At 50.1% G+C, this 16,198-nt stretch overlaps 1 protein-coding gene across 2 annotated transcripts in view; it reads left to right on the top strand.

The window, feature by feature from the left end:
- Nucleotides 1–4,505: 4,505 nt before the first annotated feature.
- CHST13 (carbohydrate sulfotransferase 13) overlaps nt 4,506–16,198 on the top strand; it is a 29,368-nt gene continuing 17,675 nt past the window's right edge. The window contains exon 1 of one of the 2 annotated variants that reach the window (XM_041426081.1): nt 4,506–4,641. In XM_041426081.1, coding sequence (XP_041282015.1) covers nt 4,548–4,641 — 94 coding nt within the window. In that variant the 5' untranslated portion in view covers nt 4,506–4,547. Of the gene's footprint in view, nt 4,646–16,198 lie in introns of both variants that reach the window. The other variant, XM_041426082.1, reaches the window with a different exon arrangement.

The following is a 16,198-nucleotide window of genomic DNA, read 5'->3' as shown; positions in this document are numbered from 1 at the left end:
GAAATATAAATGCCTGGTACAAAAGACAATACAGTCCCTAGCTGACACCACTGAATAAAAAGTTTGATGGGAGTTTCCATGATACCAACAGCATTTCCAGTAGATGCAGGCAGAGGGTTGTCCTTAGAGCCTGTAGTTTGGTTTGCTTCCACCACCACTGGTGCTTTTAAAGGAACAAAGCTGCTTCTTTTTCTTTATTTTATTTTTAAATTGTGGCAGAAATAAAGTTAAAGGAATGCTTCCTTGAAATATATTTTGACATAGGCCAGCATGTCAAAATAAGAAGATACAGCCCTGTTTTTAGTTCCTTGGTCTTTAGGAAGATTTCTGAGGAGATCAGGAGATAAAAGAGTCCCTGGGAAGTCATCAGCTTTTCTTTTTTACCTGGTGAGGGGGTAACAGAAAGGTTGACAAGCTGTGGAATTTACCCAGGTTACAATATTGACTACTCAGAATCAGGTGCTATGTGCACTGCTCTAACCCTTAGCACTTTTCTTCTCAGGAGGCATAAGAACCTGATTAACTTTAGGCAATGTACACTCTCATACCCACCTCATCAGTGGGATTCCTCAGGGGGTGGAATATCTTTGGGATTGACTGCTGTTGTTTCCCTGCCCTGCCCTTCTGAGACCAAGGAGATTTCTCAAGGCATCAGTGCTACTTTGTAGGAACAAGTGGCAAAATATGGCTGCAGATTTAAAAAAGATGCACAAATCATCTTGCTATAGTCTGTGTAAATAGTAATCTTCCAGGTACCTCTCCAGAGGTATTTAATGTCATTTTTACCTTTTATCCAACCTGTGTCTTTTGTATACTGACCTTACCAATATTTAGTCCAGCACACAGGGGTGAAGAGTCCACCCCAGCATGGTTCTCTGCTGCTGTGAAGACTCTTGTACATCAGTGCAAAGTGAGCATAAACAATAGTGCATTTAGGAAATAACATTTGAAAAATCACATTCTGCAGGTACAAAGGGCTACAGAAAATGATGGAAAATCAATGCACTGCTTGAGAAAGCAAGTATTCCAGCTTGGTGCTCTCATCAGCTGAGATTTTTCCTTTTAATACAAAAGAGTGACAGAACCAGGAACTCTGCCTATCTTTCAGGAAAAATGTCATGGGTTCCTGTTTTGATAAAGATGGTTCAGATAATGTGTTAGGAAAAATTTTAGAGAGTTTGTCAATCTGGAAAGGATTGCTTGGCAAGATCTTTGGTGTCCATCTTGGGAAAACTTGCAAAACAAGCTCAAGCAGGGACAGACTGAGGCTGTGCAAGGTCCCTCTCAGCCAGCATGTTACAGTGCTGCCATAAAATTTAAAACACAGCACTGAGTATCAGGATACACAGGGGTCCATGGAAACCCCAGAGGCAGGGGGATGTCTAGTGCAGTTCTTAGGAAACAGAGAGGAGATGACCCATGGTCATGCCTGGAGCATCTCCCAGCTGCTGAGGAAAGCCTGTGCTGCACCAGTGTCATTCCCCACATCTCTGCCCAAGCCCTCACTCGGTGACACCCGGGGCAGTGGCAGCACTGGCAGTGCACCAGGGCCACCAGCAGATGGGAGTGTCACCGGCAGGAGGCCAGGGACAACTGCCTCTGTGGCTCCAGAATTAAACAACTGGGTGCAAAGTCAAACTATCCTCTAGAAAGGCTTTTTCACAGTGGCTGGACAACCGCGCCTCAGGGAGGAGTAGAACAGATTCCTCCGTTTCCAGCAGAAACTAGACGCTGTTTAATTTCTATTCAACATGGTCACCAGACCAAAGCTCGGGGTTAATCTCACTCAGTGGCACCAAGGTCCTGGGAAAAAGCAAAGCATGTGGCAGAAACCTGCTGAGAAGACAGTAACGAGCACTGCTAATGAGCAGGGAGGGAATCAAGCCTGCACTGCATCAAAGGCATCATTCTGCAGGCAAACAGCACTTCCTCTTCACCTACAAGCCAGCTGCTGTTCAGACCTTGGCAGTAAGAAATAATTTCCCTCCACAGCATGTTTTTAGCACCTTTTGATCATTATTTTTGGTTACCAGTATTGTTTTAATAGTCATAAATAGCTCCAGCCATGCTCTGAACCCCACAGTGGGAGGCACTGTGGAGGCAGGGATCAGGGTGGCCCTTCCACAAGGAGTTCACAGCCTGTCAGGGAAGGAGCCATTGCCATTCTACTGCAAATACTCATTTCTCAATTCTTCCAATTGACCTGGCAAAGCAACAGATTAAGACACCAGGCATCAATGCTTGCCACATTCGTTTCACATATGCTGCTGAGCAATTGTATTTTCATGTGTGCTTTGTGCACCTGCTGTTCCCTAGCCACCAGTGGGGCCTGGGGAGGGAGAGAAGGGCTTCTCCAAAGCAGACTGAATCTGGTGATTCCATTAGAAATAGGCTTGGGATCATAATCTGAGATTCTGACAGCTTCATCTTGTGCCCTTCTATATATCTGCAGTGATCTTCTCAAGCAAGCACTGGTCACTGGTCACTGTTGTCTGCCTTAATGGACTGGGGTTGCTCTTTTTGGAATTGTGGGGCTGCAGGGGAAGGGGGATGGTACAAGAGAGCAGCATGTGTGACCTGGGAGGTCTGTCACTCACTCAGAACAGGCAACAGCAAAGGCCTGACCTCCCAGCAGCTGGTGCCATTGCCAGCAGTCAGCTCTTATCAAAATGTACATCTTCTCCCTGGAAAATGGGCTTGTCCTTCTAAAAGGGATTTTCTCCTTCTGGAAGGGGTTTGTCCTTTGAAAAAGGGAGCATTTGCAGCTGAGTCCACATAGGAATCCTATGAAATGCTCATGATGTTCTTCCATTTTCAGCCCTGTGGATCTGAGCAGCACATTCACCTCAGGCTGCTGAGGACCAGCCTCACATATGTGATGTGCTCACAGATGGCCCTGGCCCTGCCCCCGGGGATGAAATACAGACAGCAGGCACCAGGACTCAACAGGTCCTGCTCAGTGCATGAGTTTCTGCAGGGATGCTTTACTGTATTTTCTTTAATGGGAATTTTCAACTATGGGTGAAGTTTGCTTATTTCTACTGTTTTATTCCTCCTGCTGAAGCTGGGGAAGCTGGGCTAAAGGGATGATTATTTTCCCTAGATCCTCTGGGAGCCTTGGGCTAGATTTTTTCATCAAGGGAGTACTGCAAGATGCAAATAATGAAAAATGCACCAACAGTCTTGAGTGCACATTCCAGCTCCTGAAAAGTTACTCCAATGGGGTTCCTGTTCCACAGGCTGGATATGTATTCAGTCATTGAACTCTCTCTGGCCCCAAGGACAGCAGTACCAGATATCCCTTTTGCTGTCCCTGAGATCTCCCAGCCCATCTTTACATGTGAGCTGAACCCCAAGTCTTTCCACACTCATCAAGGGGCCAAAATTACTGCACCATTTGCAACAGAGAGCAGGCTGCATGTGCAGAGCCATTGGCACCAGCAGTGCTCCCCTAGCACTGTCTCCTGCTCCCTGGAGCCGGGGGTCACAGTTCCCCCTTCCTGCAGGGCCCAAACAGGCACAGGGCTCTGCTGCCGAGGCTCCTTCCAGCTGGTTACTGCTCACACTGGTGTGCCCTTGCCAGGAGGGCTGTCAGGGTCCCACTTGTGGTCTCATTTCTGTTGCCCCTCTCTAGACCATCCAACAGGGACATCAAAGAGCTGTTTAATTCCAGGTCACAGCCCAACACAGCCCGCAAGATGCTCTGTGTGTTCTTATTTCATTCCAGCTTCCTTCACTACATCAAGATTCTCCTCCTGGTTTCCTCTGCCCTAAATGAGGGCAGAATGAAGCCCAGCATGTGCACATACCCAGGCTTTGTGATTCCCTGTGGCTTCTCCTTGAGCTGTCCTCTTTTTCTTAAAGCTAAGAGTGCTGGGGTTGAAGAGAAGCAGTGAATGGGTGCTGTCAGTACAATCCAGCTCTCGGTCTGGATAATTTGGCAGGTGGCCTTTGAGTAGATCTCGAGTGTTTTAGAGCTGGGTGAAAAGCATTGCTGCTATTTCAAAACTGGGCCAACAAAAGCTCTGGGCTGGTTCTGCCTGTGATTGCAGAGCCTGGGGGATAGAGGATGCAGTAAGAGAACTTTGTGCTCTCACTTTCCAAAAGCATGCCGAGAATCATAGAAAATTGTGTCCTCCTTCTACAGAAATTTATTTATTGCTTGAGGTGGAATTAGTCAGAAGCATTACTGCTTTCAGTAAAATACTGCAGAACCGGGGGTAGCCAAAAGACTATTAAAAAAAAAAAAAAAAAAAAAGTGTATTTTAAGGCCACGTGTATTTTAAGGCCACGAAACTTTGTGATGCTTCCGAAGTACTGACCATGCAGAGGAAAGTCATCAGGAAACTCCCGACCCTGCCACCACATCATCGGCTCCCTTTTCCCCCCGGGCAGTCCTGGAGCCGTGACGGGAGCCGGGCGGGGAAGCGCGCACTCCCGAGCGCCGGCAGGGCGCGGACACGGCACCGGGCGAGGAACCCCCGCCGGCCCCCGCCCCCGCCGGCCGGGCCGAGGGCGCTGCGCTGCGCCGCCAGCCGCGGCCGAGGATGCGGCGGAGCCGGGCGCCGCGGCTGGCGCTGGCCGCCGGCCTCGGCTCGCTCCTGCTCGTCCTCTTCTACTTCCAGAGCAGCCTCAGCCCAGGTGGGTCCGCCGCGCTCCAGGAGGGTCCCCCGGCGGGAGCGGGCGGGCGGGCGGAGAGGGGAGCGGGGCACGGCGGGCAGCCCCTTCCCTGCTCCTGGAGCCCCTCGGGTGTCCTCCGGTCTCCGGCGAGCGGAGGTTGTGTCCGCCGGTGGAGCCGCCGGGGGTTGCCCATCGCTCGGCTGAGCCCGTGGAACTTCGGCGCGGTGAGAGCGGCGCTCCCGTCCCGGCGCCGCGCTCCGCGGTGACAGCCGTGTGTGCTTCCCGAAGGCACCTTCTCCCGGGTCGTGTCCCGTCCGCTGTCCCTGCGGGGCACGAAGCCGTGGTGAGCTCTGTGCCGTCACGGAGCTGAGCGCAGCTTGGCGCAGCCCTGCCGAGGCTGACCCGGCTCGGGACGGGAGAGCGGCGCTGCTCTGCCCCGCAAGTGCCGCTCCACAGCCGCGGTCACTAAAACTCCTGGGAGTCTCTTTGAATGGCTCCAGGGACTTCTCTAGTGTGTGCTCTTAGAAATCTGTCGCAAGCTGGGAAACAATTCTGAACTAAAATCTGAACCGTTTTGTTCTGGGCGGATAATTTATTTCCCTGCCTTTTCTGGTCCTTTGGGGAAATTAGTTCCTCTTTTCTATTAGATGTTTTTGGATAATTCCTGCCGTTTTAACCATGTACTAATGTTTTCTGAGTACAGCAGCAATCCATCAATGGGGCCTTTGGAGTTACATCTTAAAATTCAGAAGACTGACTTGACTGAAACGTTAATGGAATTTTATCAGTGTAGACTAAATGAAATGTGATTTTCCTTTTATAGGGGCTGCTTCATCACTTTAATGTGTTTTTTTCCTAAAAATAAAAAAGGCATAACTTGTTGGCTGAGTAAGATTGAAAAGGAGTTGGGTTTCGAGCAAGCATTTGTTATTTCTAGACAAGCATATGAAGCTTGTCAGATGAATTCAGAAATCCCAGAAGACCATAATCAGTATTGCATTCCTTAGTAACTTTTTCTTTTCTTAAGGAAATGATTTATGCATCTTATTTTAATATTGGGACTGCTCAGTAAAAAAAAAGTGCTGCACTGAATCAGCTTTAATCTCCAGGGGTGCTAATGAAGAGATGATTGTGTTTTATACTGGATATGCTTTCTAGCATCTGACTGGAAAACATGTCTCTTTTCAGGGCTCTAGTTTTCAAAAAAGAGATTCTGCTGGTCTGAGTCAGCAGAACTTTCTGTGCTTAGCTGACTTTAATTCCTTACCTGATCTCAACCCAGGTTCACACAGAGTTCCCCTGAGGTCAGAGCAAACCAGGTGATGGTAATGGTGGTGGTGTCTCACGAGGCACTGGAGAGAATTTGGATCTGGAATGCTAATGCAATGCCCTGCAAATCTATTCTTTCACGTGGGCCAAGTGTCATTTTTGAAAGTTCACACAGATGCTGATAGGTCTGATGTAGGGATCTCCAACTGCTGGAACCAGGTAATGTTTGTCACTCCATGGGAACCCATTTGTGAGGATGTGCATGCCCTCTGCAGATTTGCCCCTTTAGGTTCAATAAAAAGGTGAGTTAAAGCAATATTCATGTTCTCTAGCACCAGTTTATTTTCTAGCCACACAGTTGTCTCCCTGGGTCCAGCCTTCATTTTTGTGCCATTTCTTTCCCGTATTATTTTTCAGTTTACAGTTTTTCCTTTCCTCTTCAGATCAGTGAGAAACACTAGCAGAGGAAAGGTCATTACCATATACAGAAAAGAAACAAGCTAGAGATTGCTTCATTTTTATCCCAAAGGAAAACAAACTGAGGCAAATTGCTTGAATTTTAGAAGTTGTAAGTTAGAATAACAGGTAAACAATTTGCAAATGAAAATGTCATCTTTAAAGTGATGTCTGCCTGGGGGTTATTTGGAGTTCTACTTGTCTGGTGTCATTTGGTTTTTATATAATAATGAAGAAAAATGCTAGAAAAAAAAGAAGCCGTCTATGAGTTTCCCCCAGGAGCAGTCAGATCCTTTCTCCATCATTAGCAGGATTGAGCAGGTTGCCTTCCCTGGGCCACCCACAGTCCATTACATGGAACATGCTGAATTAATCCTTGCTAATGGCACATCGAGACCAGACCTTCCTGTGAGCAGGACAAGGAATGGGGAGAATGATGATACAAATCTAAAAGCTTGAGAGTGCTCAGGGCTCACTCAGCTCAGGGGCAGGAATTAACCACTCTGGTTGCCTTGCCCATCTGGACAGTTGTGCATGGGGTGGTTTGTGCTGAGCTCTGTGGCTGGGCTGGAATAAGGCTTTCTTGTTCTGCCTCAGGAACACCCACACACCAGCCTGTGCTAAAATAACTCTGCTCCTAAATGCTGCTGAGTTGGTTATTTTGGTGGGGGGCTGAATTAGTCTGTACTGCAGGCAGTGGCAGAATTCCCTGTTGTACCTCCTGGAGGCAGGAATGGGCTCAGTGTGTTTGCCAGAGGGGTGGGACAGCTCTTGGTGCTCCACAGGGAGGTGGGCTTGTGTGCTTGAGCGTGCCCTGCCTTTGTGGCCCTGGTGGTTTTTGTTGCCTTCCCTTCCTGCTGGATGTACTGGTGAGCAGACACGGGGTCTGTAGGCCCAGCGCTGCCCTGGCCCCGGCGTGGAGCTGTGCCATGGACTGTCCCCTGCTTGCTTCAAGTCGGTGCTGACCTGTCTGTCCTGTTGGCCATCAGCTGTGGCTCCAGGCTCACAGGTACATGGCCAAGGGGAGGATGTCTGCATTGCAGGAAGGTATTGTGGTGATGGTGCTGAGCACACTGGTCCTGGACCTTCCAAGCATGCCACAGTGAGTAGTTTTGGGGTTTACCTGGAGCAGTTCTGGGGTTTACCTGGAGCAGTCACCTTGCAGCACCTCCTGCAACTTGGCTGGTGGCGTGGGCAAGTGTGCTCAGCTCCCAGGCAAGCCTCAGACCATTTCAGCTGGGCTCAGGGGGTGGTGAGGGCCACCAGGAGTCCATGGCTGTACTGGTGTCACCCCACAGCCATCCAGGAGATCCTGTCTGGCCTTGGCATGGCTGTTATCCATCGTCTGAGTTGATGTTCCTCTGTGTTCCCGGCAGGAGCAGCGCACCGTTAGCTGTGCTGCCTTGTGCACGCTGTACATTTTCTGCACGGAGGTGGGAATACACAGCAGGGCTCTCAGGCTGGTATTTCAGCTCAGTCTGCTGGCAGCACATCCAGGCTGGCACAGCAGGAGATACTGGAGGCTGCCATTCCTTGTCTGCATCAGAGCTTTGGTCACTGCTGTTCCCGTGGGGACCACACCGATTTTAGCAACAGTGGGGGAGGTGGGATGGCTCTGGTGGTACGGATGTGGGATAGAGGGAAGGGAAAACATGTGAAGGAGGTAGAGGGAGGTGACTGGCAGGTTCTAAGGCCTTGTGTTCATCTGGTCTGGGGTTTCTGCAGGGCAGTCCTCTGGGGCCACCCCAATGGTATGTCTTTGGGGCAACTATGAGTAGGCAAACTGTACAGACATTTGGAGGGCTGGCAGATTTTCTCCAATAAGAAAGAAAGAAAAGCTCTCAATCTCAAAGTGCTCCTTTATTTCTTCTCTGATTCTGTCCATTTGCAGCATCCAGCTGTTCTTTCTTGGGTCTTTTTAGCAGCACTTGCTCAATGCTGGCTTCTGCACTCCCCATGTTGTTTCACAATCTGCTGTCAGCATGAGCTGTTGGACCTCACAGGGCCTTGCAGGTGAGATGTACTCAGCCTTTGGTCTGACTCTTTCACAACAAGAGATACCAGAAGTGCCAGGGTTGTGATCCTATTCCAGAAATCTTTCCAAGTCAGAAAGCAGCAAGAGCCCTCTCTCCATCCTTATCTGCTCCTGTATCAACCAGTTGGATCTCCTCTGAGCTCTGGAAGAGCAAATTTTTCTCCAACCCCTTCACCAGCCCTGAGAGAGAAGGGTTGGGGCCCTGCAGGAGGATGAGCAGCAGTGCCAGAAGCCACATCAACGCATGTAGGAGATAGCACAGGTAGAAAACTGCCTCACCATCTCTGTGTGTTTGTTTGCCCTCTGATGTCAAGGTGGATATGGAAGACACCAGTGCCACCACTCTCTGCCAGTTCTCAGGTGGTTTCAATTGCCCAGCCCAACACCCCTCAGGACCAGCAGATCTTGGAGAAACTCTTGCTTCTCATTGTTCCAAATTTATTGATCTCAGCCAGCTCCATCTCTGTGCCTAAAGATTGGTCTCTTCAGAGGGATACAAATTATTACAGACATTCCAGAGTTGATAAGTGATTTGACCTGCAGAGCTCTACAACTGCACCTAGACCTGGCATGAATGGAGATAAATACACACTTAAACATAAGCAGACCTTTGAAAACCAAGGATATATTTTTTTCAGAACAGGAAAGAGCCTATTTTAGTCCTCAGTTCCTCCCCATTGTTTAAAGGTATTTGGAGGCTGAAATTCAGCCGCTGCCTTGGGACGTGCACGGGGCTCAGCCAGCGAATGCTCCGAGCCTGGGTTGTGCCTGCAGCTGGCTGACACATGTCCTCTGCCTTCCAGATAAGGAGGGAGATGCTGCTTTTACCCTGGCTAAGGCTGCAAGCACCAGCAGGGATGACAAATCAAGCCACCCTCAGATGGTGTTGTTTCTTTTCTTTTCTTTTCTTTTCTTTTCTTTTCTTTTCTTTTCTTTTCTTTTCTTTTCTTTTCTTTTCTTTTCTTCTTTTCTTTTTTCTCTTCTCTTTCATCATTTCATTTCATTTCATTTCATTTCTTCATGGGGCAGTTTTGCCCAGCTCTTTTTCCCAGTCATAGTATTGTGATGCCCAGGATGCAGCTCCTTCCTTTTGAGGAGCCAGTACTCGAAGTACAGTACCATTTGTCAGCCAAGATGTTGGCAAACACCGGCTGGACGCCCTCAGATCTGCTGTTTTTGGAAAAGACATGAAGCACTCCATCCATGACCTGTCGGGGTAGAAAAATCCACTCAGTCCAGTGCTGAGAGCAGGACAGTAATGAAGCCCATCTGCTCCTGAGGGCCAGGCTTTTCATGAGGAATGCTTTCTCTTGTCCTTTTTGGCTTTACACAGTTTCCTGAGAATCTCTGATACATGCAAGAGGTTTCAGAGGGGAAAGGAGTGGGCTTAGCACACCCAGAGTTAACTCTGTCCCTGCAGGAGAAATTCATGTCCTGGTAGCTCTGCTGGCTGCATCCAGCCTCTCCTGCCCCACGTTCCTCTGGCATCTCAGCCTGGCTGTTTCTCTCTGGCAGCACAATGCACCTGCATTTTGTCCCCACATACGAAACTCCAATGTGCTGCAGTGAGAACTCCACGAAAACAGCACCAGGAGGGCTTTGCCTGTGTTGGAGCAGGGCAGTGAGGCCCAGGGCTGGGAGATGAGTGCTGGTGCAATTGTCAGGGCTCTCCTGAGGGTGTTGGGATTTTTTATGTGCTGGGTTTATTTCTTGGTCCGTGGTTCCTGCAAGCATCTGAATGGAGAACATGACAAAACCTCCATCTTAATTCCAGTGCAAACACAGCTGTCTTTCCCAGAACTCTGTATCAGAAGCCAAAAGAAACTACAAAGGCATTAGGCACTTAACTCCCAGTACTGCCCCTTGGAGCTGAGTACCCAAAGAAGAGCTTAACTCCCCAAATACTTCTGAGGGGCCAAGGGGGGATGTTTCACTCTGAGCCTTTGAGGCACAGCTGGGCAAAAGCCCAAATCTTTCCTTGTTCAAAGGCAGTTAAGGACTGCTAGCAGTCAGTCAAGGGGGAAACATCTCACTGAGAGTCTCTGGTGGCCTGAAAGTCCTGGGTTTAACACCATTGTGCCTTGGTCCTGCCTGCATAGCACAGTTTGCACTGAGAGGGAAAACAGGAACAAATGGGCCTACCCTAGGAGCTGGAGGTACTTTTTCCCCCTGTAAAATTTGCCATGGATGGAGGGGAGTGATGATGTCAATGGGGAGTTGAACCCCACAGTCCCAGGCTCTGCTGCCCAGTGTAGACCAGTCTGTTCCCTCCCATGCATGTACCTGTACCTGCAGAGCTTGCAGTGCTGTAAACAGGGGCACCCTGTTTCTGTCTCCTGTCTGGATCTGCAGCTGTGGGACAGGTCTGTATTCAACCACAAGCTGTCTGAAATTTCCCCACTGATTCACATAGATATTTTAATTTTTCCCTTCTTCAATTGGAACTCCCCCCTTGGCAGTAAAATCCTCCCAGCAAGGCTGGATGGTGGGAGATATTGCCAAATGCCCCCTGTATATGCTGCTGCCCTGAGGTTGTCCCCCATCCCTGAGGCTCATTTCCAGATGCTGGGATCCTTGCTTCATGGCTGGCTGTTGTGATTTATTCCAGCTATGCCAGTGTTTGCTGTTGCAGGTTTGTATCCCATGTCATTCTAGTAAATTACCCGTTTAAGTCAGTTAGAATTCTGATAAATCAGGTTCAACCCCCAAATGCTCTTCTTGCTCAGTTCTCCATTTTCCAGTATCCTGTGGCTTCCACTGGGAAGCCGAAGTTTCAGTGTAAGTCAAAGGCCTACGTGGGCAAAGGTGAAAAGAAAGAGTTTCTCTGAATCCCTAGGAGCTGGGTGGCCACTGCTTGGGTAAAGTCCTCGTGCAGGTCCTTCACAGGAGATCACCCAGTGCAGGAGACAGCACTGGGCCACGGGGCTGGTTTTGTTTGTGTTGCAGTTCAATGAGCTGGGGAACAGAGGTGATGCTTCATTCAATGTGTTGGAAGGAGAGCACGATGCTCTGAGGGACAGCCAGTGTGTCCCTCCTGGGGACAGGGAAGGGGAGCCAGAGGACAGAGAAATTGTCGAGGTGAACACCCCACATGTGTAGAGACACAAGTTTTGACTCCGCTTCAGAAGGCTGATTTATTATGTTATATATTATACTAAAATGCTACATAAAAATTATACTAAAAGAATAGAAAGAAAAGAAAAGATCAGAAGGTTACAAAGAACAAGAATAGAATAGAATGTATAACAAAATCCTGTGACTGCAGACAGCCGTGGTACAGGTGGCTGTGATTGGTCATCAATTGAAAACAATCCACATGAATCAATAGAAGATGCACCTATTGCATTCCACAGCAGCAGATAATTATTATTTACATTTCTTTCTTGAGGCTTTCAGCTCCTCAGGAAAAGAAAAATCCTAAGTATTTTTAATAAAATATCATAACTACAAGAAATGGCTCTGTGTGCCTTGGATCCAGTACACAAACAATACCAACATTGCCAGTGCCTGACTCGTGCTGTCAGGAGCTGGGGTGTGCTGGCTGCAGCAGCCCCAGGCAGGCACTGGTACCTCTGCAGGAGGCAACAGGGGTGGTTCCAGCAGCCACCAGTGCCACTACCCCTCTGCATGGAGCTGAGCAAGCCCAGGACACCCAGAGGAACCTGAACCTGCAGTGGCCGACATCCTGAATTGTCACCCCACCACTGCACAGCCCACAAATCTCTGCTCCCCTCTTGGTGGGCTGAATCTGCCAGAGCTCAGCAGTGCCCTGAGTGAGTTTTCAGCCTGAGCCCCTCAGGCAGGACAGTGATTGCACAAAGCAAACACACACACACACACACACACACACACTGTGCACACACACTCCCCTGCCGCTGGCAAATTGGGCTCTGCATCAGCCCCACACATTGCTGTGACTCGCCCTGGGCAGCTGCTTCAAGTGTGGGTTTTCAGTCTGAAAAGCTGATGAAAGGCTGTGTGAGGGCACCACATGGGATCAGGGCCACAGTCATGGCACTGGAGCTCCATCTTGGACCTGGTGCTGTCCTTCTGACCTGCCAGTTGTTGATGTGGGGACATCTTTCTGCTGGACAGGGAGAGGGCAAGTGGGAGAGAAGCTGAGCTCTCTTCCAGCATTTATTTTAAATGCTCTTGAGCAAGTTTCTTTTTTTCCCAGACCTTTGCAGCAGCCCTTACTGGGATGTGTGGGGTCTGTAGGCTTTTTGAAGGTCCCCGCCTTGTAACCTTCCCCACCTCCCACCTTTGGAAGTCTCAGAGGCAAAGATCTGCCTTAGGTGGTTTCTAGACTTGGTGATGCTTGCCTCAGAGATCCTTGCACAAGTCCACTCCCTTTAGCTTGCTGACACTGAACACATTTAGCTTCAGGGCATGGAGGTTTCCAACCTTGAACCAGCCAGTGGGGAATTCCTGCAGCCTGTTGGAGGAGCAGGCTGCCTGCTCCGCCTGCTCCTGTTTTCCCACAGTGCCCCTGAGCTCTTAATATTTGGATGAGCTTTGACTAAATAAATAGTTGTAAATTTATGGGCAGGCAGACTGATGGGAATTTGGCTGGGAAGGGCTTGGAGCTGGCCTTTCCTGGGAGAAGGAAGCAGGGTTTCTCCTCTCTAGTAAGGACTGCAGCAGCTCCATCACCCTTGGGTTCTGCAGCTACATCCTCAGCTGAGGTGGCTTGTCGCTGTCTACCAGAGCAGGAAAGCCTGGCCACATAAGCCACATCCTCTGGCAGCTCTGCTGAGAGGAGAATCACCGTTGGGTGTTGAAAATGGTTGAGAACCTGGTTTTGAGGGTGTGAGTGTGTGTGGATTCAGTGTCTGCTGATTTTTCTGTCCCGGTTCAACATGCTGTCCCATGCCACCTCAGGTCCTTCCCTGTGCTGTGATGAGAGCTTTGTGACCTACAGCAGGGCTCCCCAAGCCCCAGCTATCCCCAGCCCTGTTGACAGCCCTGGCCTGGCTCTTTGGGGTCCTGCTTGCCTCCCTGTCTATTGCATGTCCCACCTCCCCTTCACCTTACCAGTGATCCCTGGTACACAGGAGCCAGGAATGGCAAAGGTGTTCAGTGCTCCCAGCAGGGCTGCAGCCCTGGCCACTGAACCCTCGGGGTGGTGTCACACTGTGAAGCTGTTTTGGCAGCTGCTGCAAACCACAGTGCCCTGGGCTGTGTGTGGTGGTGTGAGTTTGTCACAGGGCCATGTACACAGACCGTGCTGAGCACAGCACTGAGACCTGCAGTGCTGAGGAAGCACCTGATTCTGGTGAGACCCAGCTTTTTCACAACTGGACTTAATTTTCATAGACTCCCTCAGAGCAGCATCCAACTGGACTTGAAGAAGTTGTCTCCCCAAAGAATGTCTCTGAAGGTGTTGCTGCCTCTGCAGTGACAGATGAGGAAGCCTCTAGCCTGGCCATGGCAGATTGGCAGGTGCTGGCATCTCTACCCATGGTACTTGTGCAAGTAGATGTGCCATCAAAGTTCTGGATCTTCACAGTAGTGCACAGGTCCCTTCCCATCAGCTTGTCACCTATGGTACACCTGTGAGTCCTGGCCTCCAGTCACAACGTGCTCACAGCTTCTCCTTCTCCATGTAAATGCCACTTGATTTATAGCCCTCCATCTCCTGACTGCTTTCCCAGCTCTTCCAGGGAGGGAGCAGCAGTATGTTGGAGCCATCTCTTGCAGTGCTCTCTCTCCTTATGAGTTTGCAGCCTCACTGCTAATGTGGAACCCAACCCAAGCCTGCTGTCTGGCCAGATGTTGCTTCACTGACCTTGCAGGAAGATGGGTAATATCGACGTGAGGTTCAAAGGTGATGTTTGTTCGGAGCTGCCGGGTGTGGGTGTCCCTGGGGCTGCCTTGCCTGTTCTGGAGAGCTTTCTTCAAAGCAGGCACCTGAGAAACCAGCACAAACTAGTTGGAGGTCAGAAGCTCCTCAGCAGCTCCCCAGCCCATGTGTACTGTGTTGCCCTGCTAGTCTGGGGCTCTGCCTGCCGCGGGAGCGTCTGTACACAGGCAGATTTCCCCATGGCAGGGGAAGGCAGCGAGTTCAGTCCTGCACATATCTACAGAGCCAGGCCCTTCCTTTTGGCAAGGGTGCAGGGATAGCATATTTACAGCTGGGTCTCTTCCAAGTTTACTCCTGGCAATATCAGGGAGATTGATTTCCCTTTAGCTTAATAGGATCAGCAGACACAGGCACTGTGAGACTCAAACGAGGCTGAATTGATGCTGGTGGAGTTTTGCTTCAGTAGCCCACAGCTGCTGCTGCTGTGTGGTGTAGACACAAACCTCCCAGTACCCTTCTTCCTGAGGTCCCCATCACAGCTTGCTCACTCCCTGTGAAAAGGAAAGGGATGTCCCCAGAGCCAGCAGCCACGCTCAGGAAGGGTTAAATCCAACAGGAACTCAGACAAGGAGCTAGCAGTGATCTGTTGTGCCCCAGAGCTGCGATGGCACTGGAGGTGTTTGTGTCCTCTGCTGAGCATGCTGGCTGGGGAGACAGGGCTCTTTGGTGGCCTCAGCAGTGGTCATTACTAAATGAAGCAGAAGCAGGCAGGAGGGGTCATGTGGTGGGACCATATGTGCTGGAGATGGTTCTCAGAGATGGATCTCCCAAGTCTCCAGCAGGCTGTAATTCACTCCTCTCCTCCTCTTGTGAGCTCGTGCATCTCTTTAACTCTTTGTAAAGTCTCTTGTTGTGTATCTTGAGTCAGAGAGTCTCACCAGCTGATGACCTGTGTCATTTAGAAAGGCAGGACACAGCTGGCTGTGCTGGGAGCAGAGGGATGAGAGCCATGAAGGGATGAGAGAAGAGAAGATGAAGAGAGCCAGGGAGGGATGGCTGCGTGCAGAGTACTGCACTGGGAAGAGTTTGCTGAGTGGGCATTTTTTTCTCAGATCAGCTTGTTGAGGCTTTCATCAATCCCAGATGCACAGAGCTGAGAAGATGGCTTGAGACATGTTCAGCAGGCAAGTTGAGCCATCTGACATTAGAGAGACTCCTCTTTGTTGTGCCTGTGCAGGTGGCCTGTGTGCAGAGGGCACAGACAGCATCTGCCCAGACCGGAGCTGAGCGCGGGCAGGTTCTGAGCAAGCCCAGCCTGGTCCCCTGCACGCTGGCCTGGCTGGCCTCAGCAGCTGAGCAGGAGGCAGCAGACTGCTGCAGATGGTCTTTGTGCTTGGCAGCCCCGTGGGACTGTGTGAGCAGCTGTGGGCTGCCCGAGCCTGCCCAGAGGGGTCTGCAGGGGTATGGACACCACACCAGCGGGGCTTTGGGGAGAGCTGGATCTCTGGTGCAGCCTTGCCCAGGGAAAATCAGCCCCTGCCCATCCTGACAAAGGGTTGTTTGCCAGTGCAAGCCCTTCTTCTGCAGTGCCTTCAGGCAGCAGGCTGCAGAGGAGGAGTTTATTGACAAGGAATGGAAATGCTGGCAGTTCAGCTTGAATTATAAATGCAAGCAGCCAACTGGGGCCAGGAGAATGACAGGCGTAATGGGGAAGAGAAATTGCTCTTGGAAAGCTTCTAGCTTGGCTTATAGGAGGAATTAACCATTTGGAAACAGAAGATTGCATGGTACTTACACACAAATACTTTATTTGCTCGCAGAGGCCATGTTCCTGCTGGATATTGTTAATTTTCTGTTTCCTATAAAGATCTTAATTGCAGTCCTTGTGACAGTAGAGACCTAGGGACCCTGCCCCAGCAAAATATATCCCTCCAGCTACAATGCCTGTGATCTTTCTATAAAACCTTCCTGGCATCTGCCTCAGGCTGGTACCAGGTGACCAGAGCCTCCTGCTG

This window comes from Onychostruthus taczanowskii, unplaced genomic scaffold (assembly GCF_017590055.1).
Source record: "Onychostruthus taczanowskii isolate IOZ18803 unplaced genomic scaffold, ASM1759005v1 scaffold9, whole genome shotgun sequence".
Taxonomy (NCBI): Eukaryota; Metazoa; Chordata; class Aves; order Passeriformes; family Passeridae; genus Onychostruthus; species Onychostruthus taczanowskii.
The sequence above is the reverse complement of the archived record's forward strand: the minus strand, read 5'-3'. Positions and strand labels throughout refer to the sequence as shown.